This window comes from Pseudorasbora parva, chromosome 8, assembly GCF_024679245.1.
Source record: "Pseudorasbora parva isolate DD20220531a chromosome 8, ASM2467924v1, whole genome shotgun sequence".
In the NCBI taxonomy this organism is placed as follows: Eukaryota; Metazoa; Chordata; class Actinopteri; order Cypriniformes; family Gobionidae; genus Pseudorasbora; species Pseudorasbora parva.
The window spans coordinates 33,840,267-33,857,929 of NC_090179.1; the positions used below are offsets into that span (position 1 = coordinate 33,840,267).

The 17,663-nt window shown below is 37.9% G+C and overlaps 1 protein-coding gene across 4 annotated transcripts in view; it reads right to left on the bottom strand.

The window, feature by feature from the left end:
• The window catches only part of dscaml1 (Down syndrome cell adhesion molecule like 1), a 166,472-nt gene that overhangs the window by 8,923 nt on the left and 139,886 nt on the right, over positions 1-17,663 (bottom strand). For 2 of the 4 annotated variants that reach the window (XM_067450992.1, XM_067450995.1), the window contains exons 19-29: positions 16,331-16,486; positions 11,334-11,473; positions 6,502-6,655; positions 5,429-5,546; positions 4,067-4,230; positions 3,537-3,635; positions 2,363-2,551; positions 1,232-1,519; positions 841-996; positions 655-685; positions 381-502 (exon numbers count right to left, since the gene is read on the bottom strand). In XM_067450992.1, coding sequence (XP_067307093.1) covers positions 381-502; positions 655-685; positions 841-996; positions 1,232-1,519; positions 2,363-2,551; positions 3,537-3,635; positions 4,067-4,230; positions 5,429-5,546; positions 6,502-6,655; positions 11,334-11,473; positions 16,331-16,486 — 1,617 coding nt within the window. The remainder of the gene's footprint in view (positions 1-380; positions 503-654; positions 686-840; positions 997-1,231; positions 1,520-2,362; positions 2,552-3,536; positions 3,636-4,066; positions 4,231-5,428; positions 5,547-6,501; positions 6,656-11,333; positions 11,474-16,330; positions 16,487-17,663) is intronic. The other 2 variants (XM_067450993.1, XM_067450996.1) reach the window with 1 other exon arrangement.

Genomic DNA, 17,663 nt, shown 5'->3' on the forward strand with positions numbered 1-17,663 from the left:
GTATATATTATATATCTCACAGGTTTTGTTGCTATATCTTACATATGACTCGACTGCACATCCACACGCACACACACGTTTGTTTTTGTGACATATGGGGACATTCCAGGCGTAATGGTTTTTATACCATACAAACCGTATTTTCTATCCCCTTACACTGCCCCTACCCCTAAACCTACCCATCACAGGAAACATTCTGCATTTTTACTTTCTAAAAAAAAACTTATCCTGTATGATTTATAAGCATTTTGAAAAGTGAGGACATGGCCAATGTCCTCATAAGTGTCATACCTATGTCATTATACACATTTGTGTCCTCATATGTCACAAAAACATGCCCACACACACACACACGCACACGCACACGCACACACACTGACCTATCTGTTTGATTCCCTCTTTATCCTCGATGAGCAGCTGCACGCGGGGGATATCTATGTGCAGTCGGGGTCCCTGAGGTGGGCCTTTAACTGGAGTGTCAAAACTTCGATTGTTCTTACTGCTCCAGGTGCAAAACAACCACAGACAGACAAACACAAAAAAGTATTGCCACTGCCACTTCCTTTAATACACACATTTTTATAAGGAATGAACAAGATTAACGTTTTAATTTTGGAGTTTAATCTTTACACAGACTATTAACTATATCCTTACCTGATAAGCATCTCAGCCAAGCTCTTAGCATCTACAGAGGCAAACAGAGTTATTTTATTCAAACGCTCCTGTAAAATTATACATACACACACACTCACATATATGTAACACATACACATACATAAATAAATTAAAACGTTTAATTCTTTCCATACAATTTCCTGCATCTTTCACTCTCTTGCTCACCTCTGAGTCTCTTGAGTCTCTTTTCTTTGCGTTTCTTGCGGATAATGAAGAGTAGCGCCATGCCCAACGTAACCAGGATGACAGGGCAGCCGATAGAGAAAAGCTTTTTAACATCATCCCCTTCCCCTCGTGCTGACTTAATAGGCGGAATAGTGCCTGTGGAGGAGAGAAAATAGAGATAAGTAAAGAGATTGAGATAAAGCTTATATCAAGGCTCTTAGCGCTAAAATTCAGGCCTAAAACAGATGAATTAATTGATTTAGCCGCTACTTGTACAAGTTTCTTTGTGTCGTCCTGTGTTACATGCCCTGGCCCGGAGGAAATATATTTGTACATCTGTACTAGTATTGAATGACAATTATAGCCGATGCTTTTGTGTACTGGCACTTACTGCCATCATAATCCAGAGTGGCAAACTGGGAGCTCTGGTTTCCACATCCGGCACTGTTGCAGGCCTTCATCTTCAGCTCATACCAGGTGGCCTCACGTAACTCGGCGAGGAAGATGTCAGCTGAGGCGTTTGTGCGGACGCTCTGCCAGGCCCAGGTGCCTTTTGGGCGGAACTCCAGAAGGACAGCAGTGATGGGGCAGCCGCCGCTCGTCCAGCCCTGCAAGTTGAGTCGGGCGTGGGTGGAGTTGATGTGAGTGAAGAGGGGCTGGTCCTTATTGAACTGCGGCTCTACAAAACAAGAAAGAATACTAATGATTGGCTCATACATATATACTACATTAGTTGATCCTAGAATACACTAATATGTTATATTGATGCAATAGACTGATTCTCATATAATCCATATAATCTATAACAATGATTGGCTGAGTTTATACTACAATACACTAATTTGCTTTATTGATGCAATAGACTGGTTACCATATGAGGTTTATCCTTGAATATCACATAAATCTTCCTTAAAAGAGATATACAGTACTCATAAAAGAGATATACATTACTTTTATTCAGCAAGGATACATTAAATTGATCAAAAGCGACTAATAATATTTTATAATTTTATAATATGTAATATAATTATATATAATTTAATAATATGTAATAATATTTATAACTTTCCAAAAGATTACTATTACAAATAAATGCTGTTTGAACTTGCTATTAATTCAATAATTCAGAAAATTTGAAATTGAAAGTTGGTCAAGCAGCAAAATTGTATTCAATAATAATAAGAAATGTTTATTGAGCAGCAAACAAAAGATATCTGAGTGATCATGTGACACTGAAGACTGGAGTAATGATGCTGAAAATTCAGCTTTACATCACATAAATAAATGACATTTTAAAATATATTCAAATAGAAAACTAAAACTTTAAAAATTGATCTTCCAGGAAAAAAAATGCCAAATAACCAATCATAATTTTTCCATATGTCTTAAAGGCACAGTAACAATACGAGCCTATTTAATTCTAAGGGTTAGTAAGAGGGGAAAAATGGTCATAAGGAACAAAATAATTTATATTTTTGGTGTAAGAACCTTGATAAAAGGTACAGAGACTAGAACCTCTTACCTCTGCCGTGAGTCTTGGCCTCAATGATCTCGCTGATGCGGCCGGCTCCCACACTGTTTTTTGCTGCCAGTTTGACTTTGTACCAGGTTCCACAGCGCAAATTGTCCAACTTGAAAGAACGTTCACTGGAGCTAATGAAGACATCCTTCCACTCCTCGGTGTTATCTACTGAATACTGCAGCACGAAACCTGAACACACATACACACATATGCAAAATGGGACAGCTGCTTTTCACTGAATTCTAGGATTTTGTTCCAAATAGTACTGTACTAAAATAATGTGTTTTGGAATCTAACAATATGTTTTAATAGCATACACATATACTACTGCTTGTGACTAAAATACACATTTTCTAGTAGCAAAAACTCCCAGATTTGTCAAAATGTGCAATAACAGTGCATACTGCATTGAATACTGTATTTTACAATGCAATGTGCTTCACTAGGTTTACCATTTCTTTAACTAGATGCATTATTTGAGTGGACTGACAAAATGTTGTCAAATAAATGCCAAATAAATGTATATAATACATTAAAAAAAAAAAAGGTTTATTTAGCGAATTCATGCAATTCATGTGAATCAAACTGATGATTTTGGCATTGCAAGCATAACCCAGGACACTGTAACAAAGACTTCCTAATGTCACCACTAGATGGCGCATTGACCTTACAGACTAATCACGGAGTAACAATCTCAGATGAAGTGCTGATCAGATGTCTGTAAACCTCCATTAGTTGCCCAGAGAAAGAGAGAAAAAATGCTGACTGCACAGTTATGCAAATAGATGCACAATATGGCGTCGCCCATCATTAGGAACGGGCCGGATTTGGAGTCTCGCTACAGCTTTGGCAGATGGCAAAATAAAGGGAGCCACACCAAAAGGATTTACCCACTGACAGCCTGGTGTGCTCCTTATTCTCCTCCCACCTTTCCACACACAAAAACCACAGACATCTATGTTTTTACCTAATTTACTGTGAGGTGCAAGCAGTTTGACAGTAACATGTTACACCGTGACAGATTAAACAGTCGGAGAGAAAGACAGATATACAGAGATAGAAAAAGGAGAGAATGTGCTTAACATAAAACAAACCTTAGAGGTAGATAAAAGAACAAGAAAAAGGGAGAGATATAAAGAAAGAGACTTCTTGAAAGAGGAAGGAAAAAAAGTACCTCTGATGGAGCTTCCTCCATTGTCTCCAGGGATCCAAGCTAGAGTGATAGAAGAAGTGGATGTGGTGGAAACTGTCAAACGTGGTTGATCTGGAGGCACTGTAACACAGGACACACAAAGATTGATAGGAAATCTACTTAATATTCAAACACCAGAAGCCAATAACGTGAATCAACTTTTGGTTGTCCTGGAACATGACACATAATCTTATCTCTACGCCCATCTTAAAAGTGTGGTCACGTTCCGTTGATTGGCGAATTTTCATGGTCCAAATTGAGTCATCAATAGGAATCAGCACAATTATGAATTTCGCATGAGATTGAAAGATGTCCACATGTAGATTTCACAACGGGTTCAAGTTGGTCATGCAGATTTGCCACATTGACCAACAGAAAGTGGCCTGCTTTAAAAGTGACTTCTGTGTGAGCTGTGTAATTTTGTTCCGATTGGTTGATAGGAACAGTTGACAAGGAAGCTTGCTGACCCAGGACCATTTTACAGGACTGTGTAGAAATACACTTTTCCTTACCTTGTACCAGCAGGTTGACGATGATTGTGTCAAACCCCAGTGTGTTGGTGGCTGTGCAGGTGTAGTACCCAGAATCCTCGGCTTTCACAGAGCGTAGCACCAGGGTACCGTTTGAAAGAATGTTCCGGTGACCATCTTGAGTGACCGGGATAGCGGTGTCCTCACTGTGAAGATCAAATCACAATCATATTGACTTTTCATCTTTTAATAAACTAAAGGTGAATATTTAGGACAAAAAAAATAGGAATTGGGGGTTGTCCACCTAAACTTAAAGGGGTGATGAATTGAGAAATCAACTTTCCTTTGAGCTTTTGATCTATAAAAGGTCATGGTAATATAAGATTGTCCTGTAAGTTTCAGAGCTGAAAACTTCGTTGTTAGTCAAAGAAAAGCTTTTATAGACACCAGGCCCAGAAACCGATCGTGTGCTTCATCCTGACGTCATCTAGTGGCAAAACACCGCCTCTACAGAATAATAAGCATGTGTAATTCAGTAGCCCATTGACTCATTGATCACACTAGCCATAAGCAATAAACACGTCGAAGATAGCAAACTATTGTGGAAGAACAGTCGCTGCATAAGCTTCCTTTGGATCCTAATATTAGGTCCATCTCACGTGGGGAAGAATGCTTGTGTGTTTGCTTCATTTCATTGCAGAATCGTTTGTAATCAAGCCTCAAGTGCTGGATTTGCAGACACAATGTTGTGCCTTCTATATTGGATCCGGCAGGAATGGTGCAACACACTTATGTGAGTAAAACGTCTTTTTTATATGTAACAGTAGTCCCGGGGCTGTACCAGATGGGCTACCAAAACGTACGCCTGTTGGCAGAAATAATATTTTCTTGATCTGGGCACGCACACGAGTGTGTGTGTTCACGCTTATATCCACAGATTGTGCGGGCCATGTAATACAGAAATAATATTCCAATCAATCGTGGGTGGATGAGAAATAAATCATTGTTTTTATTAGATAAAGACGTTTATGAGCCCTGTGAGAGAATCATCCCGGTAGCCGCTTTCAAATCAATCCCTCCCTCATGTGAACTGAACTAACAGGGGAGCTTAAGCTCATTAAATATGCAAATCTTATCCAATGCTAGCCATGGGCGTTTACTTCCAAGTCACCAGTGCTGCACGCCCATCAGAACCCAGCGTTCAGAAGACAGCCTCAGAACCAGTGTAGAAAATAGCATATTTCTTATTAGTTATGATGTTTTTGAATGTAAAAACCACACGAACGTCATTAGTTGACCTCATACAACAGTATAAAAAAATTAAAAAAGCCAGTTCATGACACCTTTAACACTTTATATTTTAATCAGGGGAAAGTGTTTTTAGGAAAGTGCCCAAGCCCAGACCTGTCTTTGGTCCATTTGATGGTGGGTGTCGGCTCTCCCACCGAGCTGCACGGCAGCCGGACTTCCTTCATCCATGGAGTAGTCACCGTTCCACCAAAAGAAAGGATTTTAGCAGGAGCTGAGTAGGACAAACAAAGAGTCATATACTTGTGCACAAATTATGCTTAGTTTATGGTGACCCTCCTAATTTAAAGTTTTGAACCTCCCCAAAGGAAGTAAAAAGGGTTGGAAAGGGGTTTTAGAGGGGCTCCATACAGAATTTTCACTGCATTCCTTTTCCATTGTTTTTATATGTAAACATGCTCTAAATGGATATCTTTGTTGAGTCAAAACGACGGACATCTCGCATGGACATCTTGTGCAGGACACGGTTCTTAAAGTAAAATAACTTTGTACAAAAAAAAAAAACCTACTGCCCTCAACTCAAAAACAAGTTCTGCGTGAACTGGCCCTTAAAAAGTATACATTGCATAATTTGAATTCTACATTTTATTTATTACATATTTAGTGTATTCAAACAATGTTTCTGTGACCACAACAGAGTTCACCCAGTGGAAATTGTACATACATTGAAAAAATCTGCCATCAAGGGATTAATGCTCTTTAAAATAGCTGTGAACCAGTTGTTAAATAATAAAGAACACACACACACACACATAGATTCTCATAGATTCTCTCCCTGACCCTGGAAATATTGATTGAACTGCCCCCTTCATTGTCTGGCATATTGGCCGGGTCATTGTCTGCCATCTCTTTCTCATTTAGTTGCTTTTACTCCTCTCCACATAATAAATGATAGGCTATAGCTTCATCCATCAGGATAGAATGAAAGAAAAAGGATGAGAAGAAAGCATCAATGACAGAATAAACCTGTGCTCACTCAGGTCCCCTACCTTATCAGGCAATTGCAAAATTTTGACACAATCACTGAGTAAAGGAAGTAAAAATACAGACAGGAGGCCTAAAACATTGATTACATTGAAACTATCAAACTGTCTGATTTGAGATCAGATATTTACTGATATTGATAATGCATGTGGTTACAGATCTTATTGGAGATGAATATGACTCACCTTTCCCAGCAGGCTCCACAGTCACCTTCTCGCTGATGTTGCCCCGACCAGCAGTGGTGACAGCGGCTGCCCAGATCAGATACTGCTGACCCCGGGTCAGGTGGGTGATTCTATATATCAGCAGCTCAGGGTTGGCTTCGTATTCGCTGGGTGCCTGGAATAATCACAAGAATGCAATGTTACGAACAAACACGCTAGAGCTGATAAAAGACAGGACAGTGCTGTTATTCTGTTAGAAAAAACAATTCACAATAGCTGTTTTTAGACTCAAGGAAGGTCAGTTTCATGCATTGTTGGAGCTTAAAATGTGTCCAAACGCAATTCATAATAAAACATACAATCTCAGCACTGCCACAAGGGGGCACTATAGCGGGTGCTAGCCATTTACTATATAAAACAATGGACATAATGTCCGTGACATCGCCCACAGGTTTCTGAAAAAAGTTTTGAAGCCCAAAGTGGGCAGAGCCGGTTGTCAACAATTTAAAGAATTATACTCTTTAGGAGGCCTGTTTGAAAACAGTCACAGTATTTACATATGTTTCTGGGATTTAGTATAGGGAACACATTCACTATTAACAATGACTTTTGCCTCAATAAACTCCTATTTTACTGCTTTATTAATAGTTAGTAAGGTCATTTTGTAGTGTTTAAGTTTAGGTATTGGGTAGGATTAAGGGATGTGGAATAAGATCATCCAGAATATGTGCTTTAAAAGTACTAACAAATGAAGTGTTACCATTTCTGGCATTACTTTAGGCTTCAGCTCTTAGAAAAATGAGTTTTAAAGCTAAAATGATGATGACTTGTTTTTATACGGGATTTATACTGGGCTCTTTAAAGGCGAAGATGAATGTGTAACTCTTGGCATGGTGGCACCTGGAGAAAATGATTAGTCAAACAATTCTTTCCTTTACCCTTGAATTAATAGCATTTGCTAAATAACATGCAAAGAGATTTCTGCTGCTTTTCTTTATGTGAGTTAAAAAGGCTTAACTGTGTGTTTGTATGTGAGAGTGTGTGTGTGTGTGAGAGAGAGAGAGAGAGAGAGAGAGAGAGAGAGAGAGAGAGAGAGAGAGAGAGAGAGAGAGAGAGAGAGAGAGAGAGAGAGAGAGAGAGAGAGAGAGAGAGAGAGAGAGAGAGAGAGACCCAGGGGGCCTTACACAAGTAGATGATAGGGTAAAAAGACAATACCCCTAGACACACTAGATCAGTCAGCCTCAGATAACACTAACAATAGAAGCAGACTAATGAGAGATATCTGCTGCTCACCTCAGCATGCGTGAGACACACATATATACTCCATGATGAGTATTTCTATTATTATATCCACCTTTCATTGTAATGCACAACAAAAACAGTATCACTGTACACACACATACATAACGTGACGTTAGGCTGTGCTTCAAGCTCTCTGTAATTGTAGTGTGTTTAAGAGAGCCGTGTGTCTGCTGTCCAAACGCGTGTTCGTCACGAAGAACGTCTGCTGCCCGCGGACATGCAAACACACGCAGTGTCATTCCCACCGATCGCCCTGAATGCTGCCCTGCCATCATCTTTCATATCCCTCGGCCCTGACACTAACAGAGCACCCCCCCCCCCCCACACACACACATATATTTCAACAACATATTTCCATTTTCTATTCATAATCAGAAATATCTCTCTTTCACTATTGCTCTGGTCCAAACCAAGTCAGCAGCTTTGCTGTATAGTAAAGGGCATTCTATCTGAAATGTAAACAGAATATGATGGAATAAAATGGAAACCTGTTCATCAGTGGTTTTGTGGAACACTTTACAATAGATTACAATAATGCCATGCCAGTATGCAAACAATATTTAAGCATTAAAATATAATAATAATAATTTAAAAAAAATTTATAAACAAATTCTAATATAAAAATATTAGTGCTGGGCAATCGATTAATCGCAAATAATCACATCCCAAATTAAATTAAAAAATGATTTGTGTTTAGATAATATATGTGTGTGTGTACTGTGTATAATAATGTATATATAAAAACACACTCCTTCATGTTTATATTTGCATGTATAGACTGTATATATATATTTATCTTGCATATGAAAATATATTTTTATATATAAATATAAAATTGTTCTTAAATATATACATGCATGTGTGTGTCACAAACTTTTACTTGGGATCCAATTAATCACATTATAGCAGATGTTTCATAATTTTTTTCTTGAGGGCTTAAAGAGGTAGTTCACTTAAAAATGTGACTATGTCTGATGATAAATTCTTTGATGATAAACTAAAGAAATGATAAATTCTTTCGTTCATATTCGGTAAACAAAGGAAGATATTATAAATATCTGCGATTTCTGTCCCTCCATTGACAGCTATGCAACTACCACAAAGTCAATATGAATGGAAATTCACCATCTATTATCTAAATGCTTGTTACTAAACGTATTGCGGATGATTCATCCATGTTAAGGTTTATTTTTCTAACATTTACCTGTTTATCAAACTGTTTTACTCGGATATGCATCACAATACGGAAAAAAAGATCTGTCGCTACTTCCACTACAGTGCGACTTTGAGCGCGTAAGCAGCAGCATGCCGGTCACATACTTCCTGTCTGCATGTGCCTGTCATTAAAATGAATTGGAATTGCTGTTTTTTTCCCTTCTCGGTTTCATGGTCAGCCATCTTGGAATAATTTTTTTCCAAGATGGATTTTGGCACAATGCATTCTGGGATAGGTTTATTTGTGAAGACTATGTAGTGTCAAGCAAAAGGGGTTTAGAGAATAATTAATAATAACAATAATAATAATAATGAATATTATTATTGGTTTTACTTGGGATGCAATTAATCACATTATAGTAGATGTTTCATAATTTTTTCTTGAGGGCTTAAAAATAGTGAAAGGTAGTTCACTTAAAAATGAAAATTCTGTCATATGGTTTTAAAATTATATATTATAAGTATATTATAATATTATTTTTATTTAAATAATATAATTGACATTTATTAATTTATTTACATATAAAAATGATCATAATAAGTATTATTATATTTATAAATTAATACACATACGCAGATGTTGCTTAGCATCATGCTTGCTATTTTTGCACATACAAATGGATACTATATTTAGCTGTCTTAATATTTTAGAAAGCTAGTCCAGATAATGTATAAAGTATATATTAACTTACTTCCAAAATGTTTTCAGAGGCTGTTCGAAATAAGAGAAAGTCAGTACAAATTAAGAAAAATAAGAAAAAATAAGAAAAATAAGGTCAAGAACTAATATAAAAAGTAGATGTATATCTGTCAAAGGGGTAAACTTATGGAGTAATTTAGAGATGGAAATAAAACGGAAATAAGAAATAAGAAAATGTTTAAAAACAAGGTGATGATTAATTACATTATAATATAAATAATTGGTGTATGCAATACTAAATTTATTGGAATAATATCAGAAATGTGTATATGTATATATGTTTTTTGTAATTATCATGGTTAATTCTGGGAAATATCTATAGTAACACTACTGTATATCTTATAATAATCTAATCAATTAGAAAGGAATGAAAAAAGGGTCCCTTGGAAGGCGATTGTCCCTTGGCATCAAAAAGTTTGAAATCTTACTAACCTTCTGGGAGTGTGTACAATACCTAAATATGCTGTCTAGCTAGGCAGCTCACTAGGCTTCTGAATGTTTTCTTCCTAGTTTATTTCAATTCATCTTTTTCCTCCATGTTATTCACCCCCCCCCCCCCCCCACCTTTCTCAGCATGAATCAGGTATGGGAGGTGGGGGCGGGAGGGGTGGAGTGCTGTAACGGATATTAAAATATTCCTCCGGTGTGGAGATAGCGGTGATCCGGGGAGCGATAGAGGGAGATAATGAAAAGAGGAACAAAAGTACTCCCCGCACGCTGAGTCTGACCCCCCTTCCTCCTCCTCTAACCCCCCCCTCACCCTCATACTCATTTACATAGTAATCACCCCGTACTCTGTGAGAGGCCAGAAAGAGAGCGAGAGAGAAAGAGAGAGAGAGAGAGAGAGAGAGAGAGAGAGAGAGAGAGAGAGAGAGAGAGAGAGAGAGAAAGAGAGAGAGAGCAAGAGAGGAGTGATTTGTGAATGAGCAAAAGAAAAGAAGAGAGTGAGCATGTGTACATCTGGACAGGTACATTAATTCAATGTGAGAGTACACAAATTACGTGCGTGTGTGTGTGTGTGTGAGTTTGTCGAGGAGGTGGTTATAAATGTGATCGAGCCTGTGAGATGTGTGTGTGTGTGTGTGTGTGTGTGTGTTTGTGTGTGTGCTGTCAGCTTGTTTCCTGCCCTCCCTGATGAACAGATGAGGTTGTCTAGGCAACGTGATGAGACGCAGATATGCAAATGAGACGGGAGGGTGAGCTTGCATGCACACACTGCAGTATGAGCCTCTCATTTACACACGCGCAACACACACACACACACACACACACACACACACACACACACACACACACACACACACACACACACACACACACACACAGACACACACACACACCCCGCTGATACTGCAGCACAACCTCACACATGCACAGATTAAAAATACACTCACCACAAATCCAGACGCAAATAGATGATATGATAAGCTAAATGCTGATTTATACTTAGAAACTAAAGAAAAATGACACACATACTTATCCCACACCCATATGAAGTAAAGCACATGTGTTAAAAACTCATAAATATTCACTTTCGCATACTTTAACAAACACAAGTATGCCTTCATTTTTGGACAAAAAAACAACGGCAGCACCGAAAACAACGCTTAAAACAAGTTTCCCCCTTGTGCCTCACCGGTTGGCCCGATCCAGGGCTGGAACAGTAAATTGTGTATTTTCGGATGATACCATTGGGCTTGATGGGGGGAAGCCAGGATACTACCACACTGCTGGCAGAGGATGGCACTGCTTTGATGCCCGCTGGAGGGCCGGGGTCTGAAAGATAAAAAAAGAGACAGAAACTTGAATAACGTTTGACAGAGACATTGTGGGATATATTACGTCCCTGTGACAAAGGTTTGCCGCAGTATGTTGTTCGCTAGTTGTGGAGTTTTCAGGACTTTTTCTTAAAGAGAGAAAGAAAAAAAGAGAAGCCCTGCTCCTAATAGTTGAGCTGTCTTTCTGCCTACTAGCTGAATAAAAATACTTCCAGTTTATTTTACATTGGGGGTTTTCATATAGCGCATGTGAAAAATGTAATTATCATATATGTATAAACATGTTCTGTAGTGTACATGCATAGTCAGATTTGCACATACTCTGTACACTCGGCTTACATGTGTTTTGAAGTTTTTTTGCACTAATTAGTTTGTCCAAAAGGTGGCAATACTGCCCCTGACCAGTGTTTCACAGTTGAAAAATAAACGGATAAGAAGGAACAACATTAACTATAAGCGCATACGTGAAGGAACTGAAAGATATACTAGGAAGATATACGTTTAAATGAGTTCAGCCGCCTTTTTATCTGCCATAATCAAGAGAAATTGTGCAGACGCTGGACAACGATTAAACTTTCCAGTGTGCAAGTGTTTGCGCATACTACCAAATGTATTACACTTTGAAAGGCTAGATGTTCGGTTGTACGCAAAAGATCTAAACTGTGTCAAAACGAAAACATACTTTAGACTTTAGTAGCATCTTAAAGGGGTACTTCAGTGCTGGGAAGATGAATGTGTATTTAAACGGAGTCATTTATGCAGTACAAATTTGAAAATAGTTTCGAATTTGGTGCCTTTTAGACTGAGAAAAGGCAGAAAATTTATTTTTTAGCTCATGTGGATGAAAAACAACAACTCCCAGCACGATCATTCGAATATACTACAGGGTTTCTACTGATACAAAGCCTAATGCTAATCGCTGAAGTAACCGTTTAACCATCACGATTAGGGCAAAACTCTTTACATATTAGCTCTCTCACAATTAAGTTTTGGCTTACAAATCGATTAGGCTACTATAGAGCTTGACATTAGCATGTGGCTAAGCTAATGCTCTGCCAAAAAAACATGTAGAATTACAGTGTAAAATTTGAATTTTTTAATAATATTTTTTTCTGTCCTGAATAAAATATAATTTCCTTCAACTCAGCCATCCATCTTGGATTCATTTCCTAATTGCAATGCATTCTGGGATCCTTATGAAGGATACATGCAATGCTCGGTATAAGAAGATCTTATAATGTTGCAGCCTACTTTTGGGAACTGCCTTTGCCTTAAAAATGTTCCTACACAGGCAAAAAACTTACTTTTGGAATAGAGCTAGAAAGAGAAAAACTAGGAGCCAAGGAAACCATGTTTCAACTTGAGTCTACATAATTTCTTACCATAAAATTAATCTTATACCAAGACAAGTATTCAGTGTGAAAATGTTATGCATTAAACATTTTAATTTCAATGAACAGCTGTTAATGCGTCTGTTCGGACCAACATGAACTTTTGCATGTCATCAATGTGACTGAATATTGATGCGCTAACCTCTTTTCCATTACACTGCGGAGAAAAACTAATATGGCCAACTAATAGGACTCACGCTTTTGGTGTTACAAAAAACTGTGTGGGGGTCCAGAGCTTTGTTAAGGATTAGCCCTAAATACATTAAACCACCGTCACACTTCTGTCATCTTAGAAATAACCGTCACAATTTAGTGTGTCTACAAGATTCAGCAAGACAGAGATTCAAGAAGGATTTGGTGAAAAATTCATCATCATCAATACTAGGGTTTAACCAAACAGGGGTTAATCCTTGAGGGGGTTTAGGTCTTAAAGGGGTGACACAAACTGTTGTGATATTTTGTGGAATTAATGATGATTTAACTGTATATTATGGAGACCACAGTCAAAAATTACTGTTATTATTTTTTCTAAATTCAAAAATTGCTGTTATTATTATTATTATTATTTATAAAGTCTCCATAGGTACCATGAGCAGATGCAAAAAGGTGCCAAAAAAGGTAGGCCGGAATTTTTGGACCGGAAATCCTGTGTCAAAACTGACACCTCACACTCATATGCACACCTATATCCATTATATTCAATTAAATAAAAAAGATCAATGCATCTCTCCTATTCTCCAGCACTCAGACAACCCTTATTTCCCCGAATCCCCTCCTCAACCCCACCAGGGAACGGAGGAGAGACAGATATAGGATAATCCTATCGCGACCAGTGTAAGCACAAAATTAATGTCAGCTAATCCACAAAGAATAAATCCTTCTCCTTGTGTTGGATGGGGGATCTGCTTTGAGAAATATACCCGCTTTACAGACCCCCCTCCTTCAGCGTCTTAATTCTCATTAAGTGTGCTAATGCTAAATCAGAGCCTAAATGTCGCCACGGCGACCGCAGCCAGCAATCAAGCAATCCAGCATCATCTGGACTGGGACCATGCAGCACTTGCCTCCAGCTAATGTGGTTTTTGTGGCAAGACTTTCTACCCCACAACCTCCCCCCACCCAGACACATAAACACACACCCTTGAGCTTGAATAGAATCGGGGTAAAGGGGAAGTGGCTTGCAAATAATGTGGCTGTGTGTTTGAATACAGGTTCTCCGCTGTCTGGGTTGAAAGCGCACTGGAGGATCACAATTATCTGTCACAGATAAAAGACTCTATATTGTTTTAATTTTTTGTGGTCCAAAACATGCTGTCTAATAACTAGAATAAGGGTGAATTTTAGGGTATCATAAATATGCTGAATAGTAAGCAGTAACATTAATTTGTCTTTTATTTGACTGAATCGTTCATTGCAATGTCTACCTCAATATGCTTTGCAGCAAGCTCAGTTATAAATAGATACAGAAGATACAGATACAGTTTGATTATAAATGTGCATATAGTTCCTTAAAACTGTTTTACTGTTTTACTGTTTAACAAAGTTATCAATAAATATAGCTCAGTGTAATTGTACCCAGTATTTTGTTATGCTGTGTATTTTTATTTTTATGAATTGCAACTGTCCCCACCCATTTTTTTTTCTTCTTCAGCTTGGGTTTCGAAGTAAATTCCCATTCATTTTTCCCATAAGGTTTCTCAAAACGACTTTGGGCCTCATTCATGAAACTTAAATAATATATAAGCACATTCTGAGTAATTTGCACGTAAAATGGACCTTTACAAAAACTCTCCTCCAGATTTACTAATACTTTGTATACCACGTATTCAGTAGTTAAACTGGTGTATATTAAAGCGGCACTATGTAACTTTTCCGTCCGGTAGAGAGCGCCTTTTCAAAACAAAGGTGTAATTTGATGATGCCAAGTTTGAGCTCAGAATCTTGGGACATGTGGCCTTCACCTCACAGCCAGTGGAAAAGAATCGGGATAGGACTCGGGCAGAAATCATGTTCATGAATGCGGTTCTTTAACGTTACTGTAGTATGAAGCAGAGCAGGACCGAATGTTGTGGGAGCTGAGCTAGGCTGCTGGAGCGATTGTTAAGCAACACACGGCTCGCGAGCAGCGGGACTTTTATTTTGACGGGACACAGTTGCCGGCGCCATTTCTGTTTTTTGATCAATTATAACACTGGCCTGGTGGTTTTGGGATATTTTACTACAAAAATCCTACAGAGTGCGCCTTTAATGGATTCCAAACACCCGTAAATAGGGCGCACATGCACACTTATTTATAACTAGAATAATTTCCACCCATGAGGTACAACTATGTGTCCAGGAGCGCTGTGAAATCTTCTGGACTTCTTTATCAGGTTTGGCTCCAGTATATTGCATAAACGTTAAAGAGACTAATTTGCCATATACCTAGCAATAAGTATTCAATTATCGTGTGTCAACCAAAGCATTTTTAAGTATTCTTCTGAAAATGGCCAGCTGGGGGCACTTGAAAGTACTTTGCAAGCGCAGCGTTTTTCCAGCTGATACTTTGGTCGCTATGATACAGAATATCCATGGCAGTAATGTGTTAGTATCTCATTTTGAAGAATATTACTAAATAAAAAATGCAGTAACCAGCAATAATAATTCCTCAATTGTTCAATGCATTGTACAAGTAGAATGATTGGTCGCTAGTTGAATGTATTATTTGTTCCACCCCTCCTCCACTGTAAGGGAACAGCTGCCTATTAACCAAAATTGAACAGTTGAAAAAAGACAGGCCAAACCAACTTAGAAAGTTCAACTGTTTTACGCACCATTTACACATGGAAGGGAGCAGGTGTAAATTTACGTCGCACTAATCATGAATCAGAAAATTCGGATTTATGGATTTATGAACAAAAAATTATTCTGCTTGTGTTTCATAAATGAGGACCTTTAAGCGGGCACCTATAGTCTGAAAATGTTATACGCATGAGCATGACATTGCGTTTTCGTGGGTTTACATGGAGACTGTATAGTTTTCAAAAAACGTGCACTTTGAAACTCTACGTCATTCGCAGTGCGTTATGGGACCATTTTAGCACAATTTGCTTGTGGTGAATCATGGGTCTGAATCATAGTTTTTCAACAGGAATTCCTAAACAAATGTTAAACAAAAGATAAGTTGAAATAATGTGGACTGACTGCTTCAACAAAAGCATGTACAATCAATTAACAACCTCATAGCTCACAGTAGGTTTGTCTTTAAAAACTCTGTCTATTGGAATCAAGAGTGAGTCTAGTCTCTTCTGCACTTTATGTGATGAGTCTTGTTTGAGATGTGCAGGGTCTCAAATTTTGTTCTGCGGTAGTGTCTTAGAAGGTAGCTCACTAGGTTCTGAAACAGGTTTATTGTTTTTTACAGTACGTGTACACAGTATATTCAAGCACACTGACCTATGGTCACGTCACGTGTGTGAACTTACGGTCTTCTCTGGTCTGTATGTAGAGAACGTTGCTGCGGACGCCATCTCCTGCCTGTGTGTAGGCCAGGACCTGAATGCTGTAGTTTGTAAACTTCTCCAAACCCTTCAGCTCCACCTGCTCACGAGTGGTAGTGATGTTCTGCATCTCTCCCCATTCTGAGAGACGTGAAAAATACTGAATGATTCTCCTTCTGCATGTTTACATACTCACTAATAACAGCAGTGTAATTGGAACACATCACACAAGGGAACCATGTTTACACACATTCCACTTACAAAAAAAGTACCATGGTATTATTCAACGGGAGACTAAAATAGTCTATTTTGCTGGACAAAAGGTTGCTTGTCACTGCTACTGTAGCTATATATAGCAGACAATGATATTTATGTTCGAGTGCAAAACAAATAAAGAAGTTAAAAGGTTTTTCCACGGCTCTTTGGAGATGTTAAAATAGCATTTATTTTTGGACCTGTACCATAAAAATGCCATGCTATTCTTTGAAGAAACTTGATTCCTACTGAATAAGATTCAGTGCATGGTATATGTCATCACTGTAGCATGTTACCACCATAGTACTTTTTTGTAAGTAACACATAGCCGAATAAACAGCAACAACAACAATAAAAAAACATATTGTTACTACATTTCAGCCAGTTAGAAATAAAACACTCTTAAATTGTAAGACACTATTCGGCCTATTTATGAACCATTTCGGTCCCATTAAATTGTACAAAATTATCCTACCAATCAAAAGTTTGCGCTCAGTAAGATTCTTTGGAAAGAAACTGATACTTTTGTTCAGTAAGGACAAGCTAAATGAATAAAAAGAGACATAAAAAAATTACAAACGTTTTCTATTTCAAATAAATGCTGCTCTTTTGAAATGTCTATTATTCAAAGAATCGTGAAAAAATTGTATCCATTATTACAACAATATTAAGCACAACTGTTTATACTGAGCCTGTATATATTGTCCAGGTACAAAAAAAGTCTGGCCACAAATAATAATTCATTTTCTAGTTCTACAAATTCCTCCTTCGTTTTAGTTAAACCAAAACAAGGGAACAAATGACTACAATGTGGCCACGATTTACTACAAAGAGGGAATTAATTAATAAATCATGGAAACTATTTCTTAATTTGTGGTCACGATTTAACTAAAACAAGGCAAATTCTTAAATTCGCACAAGTATATATTTTGTCTGCATTTGCAAATTGATGACAAGAAATGTTTCTTGAGCAGCAAAGCAGCATATTAGAATGATTTCTGAAGGATCGTGTGACACTGAAGACTGGAGTAATGATGCTGGAAATTCAGCTTTACAACACAGT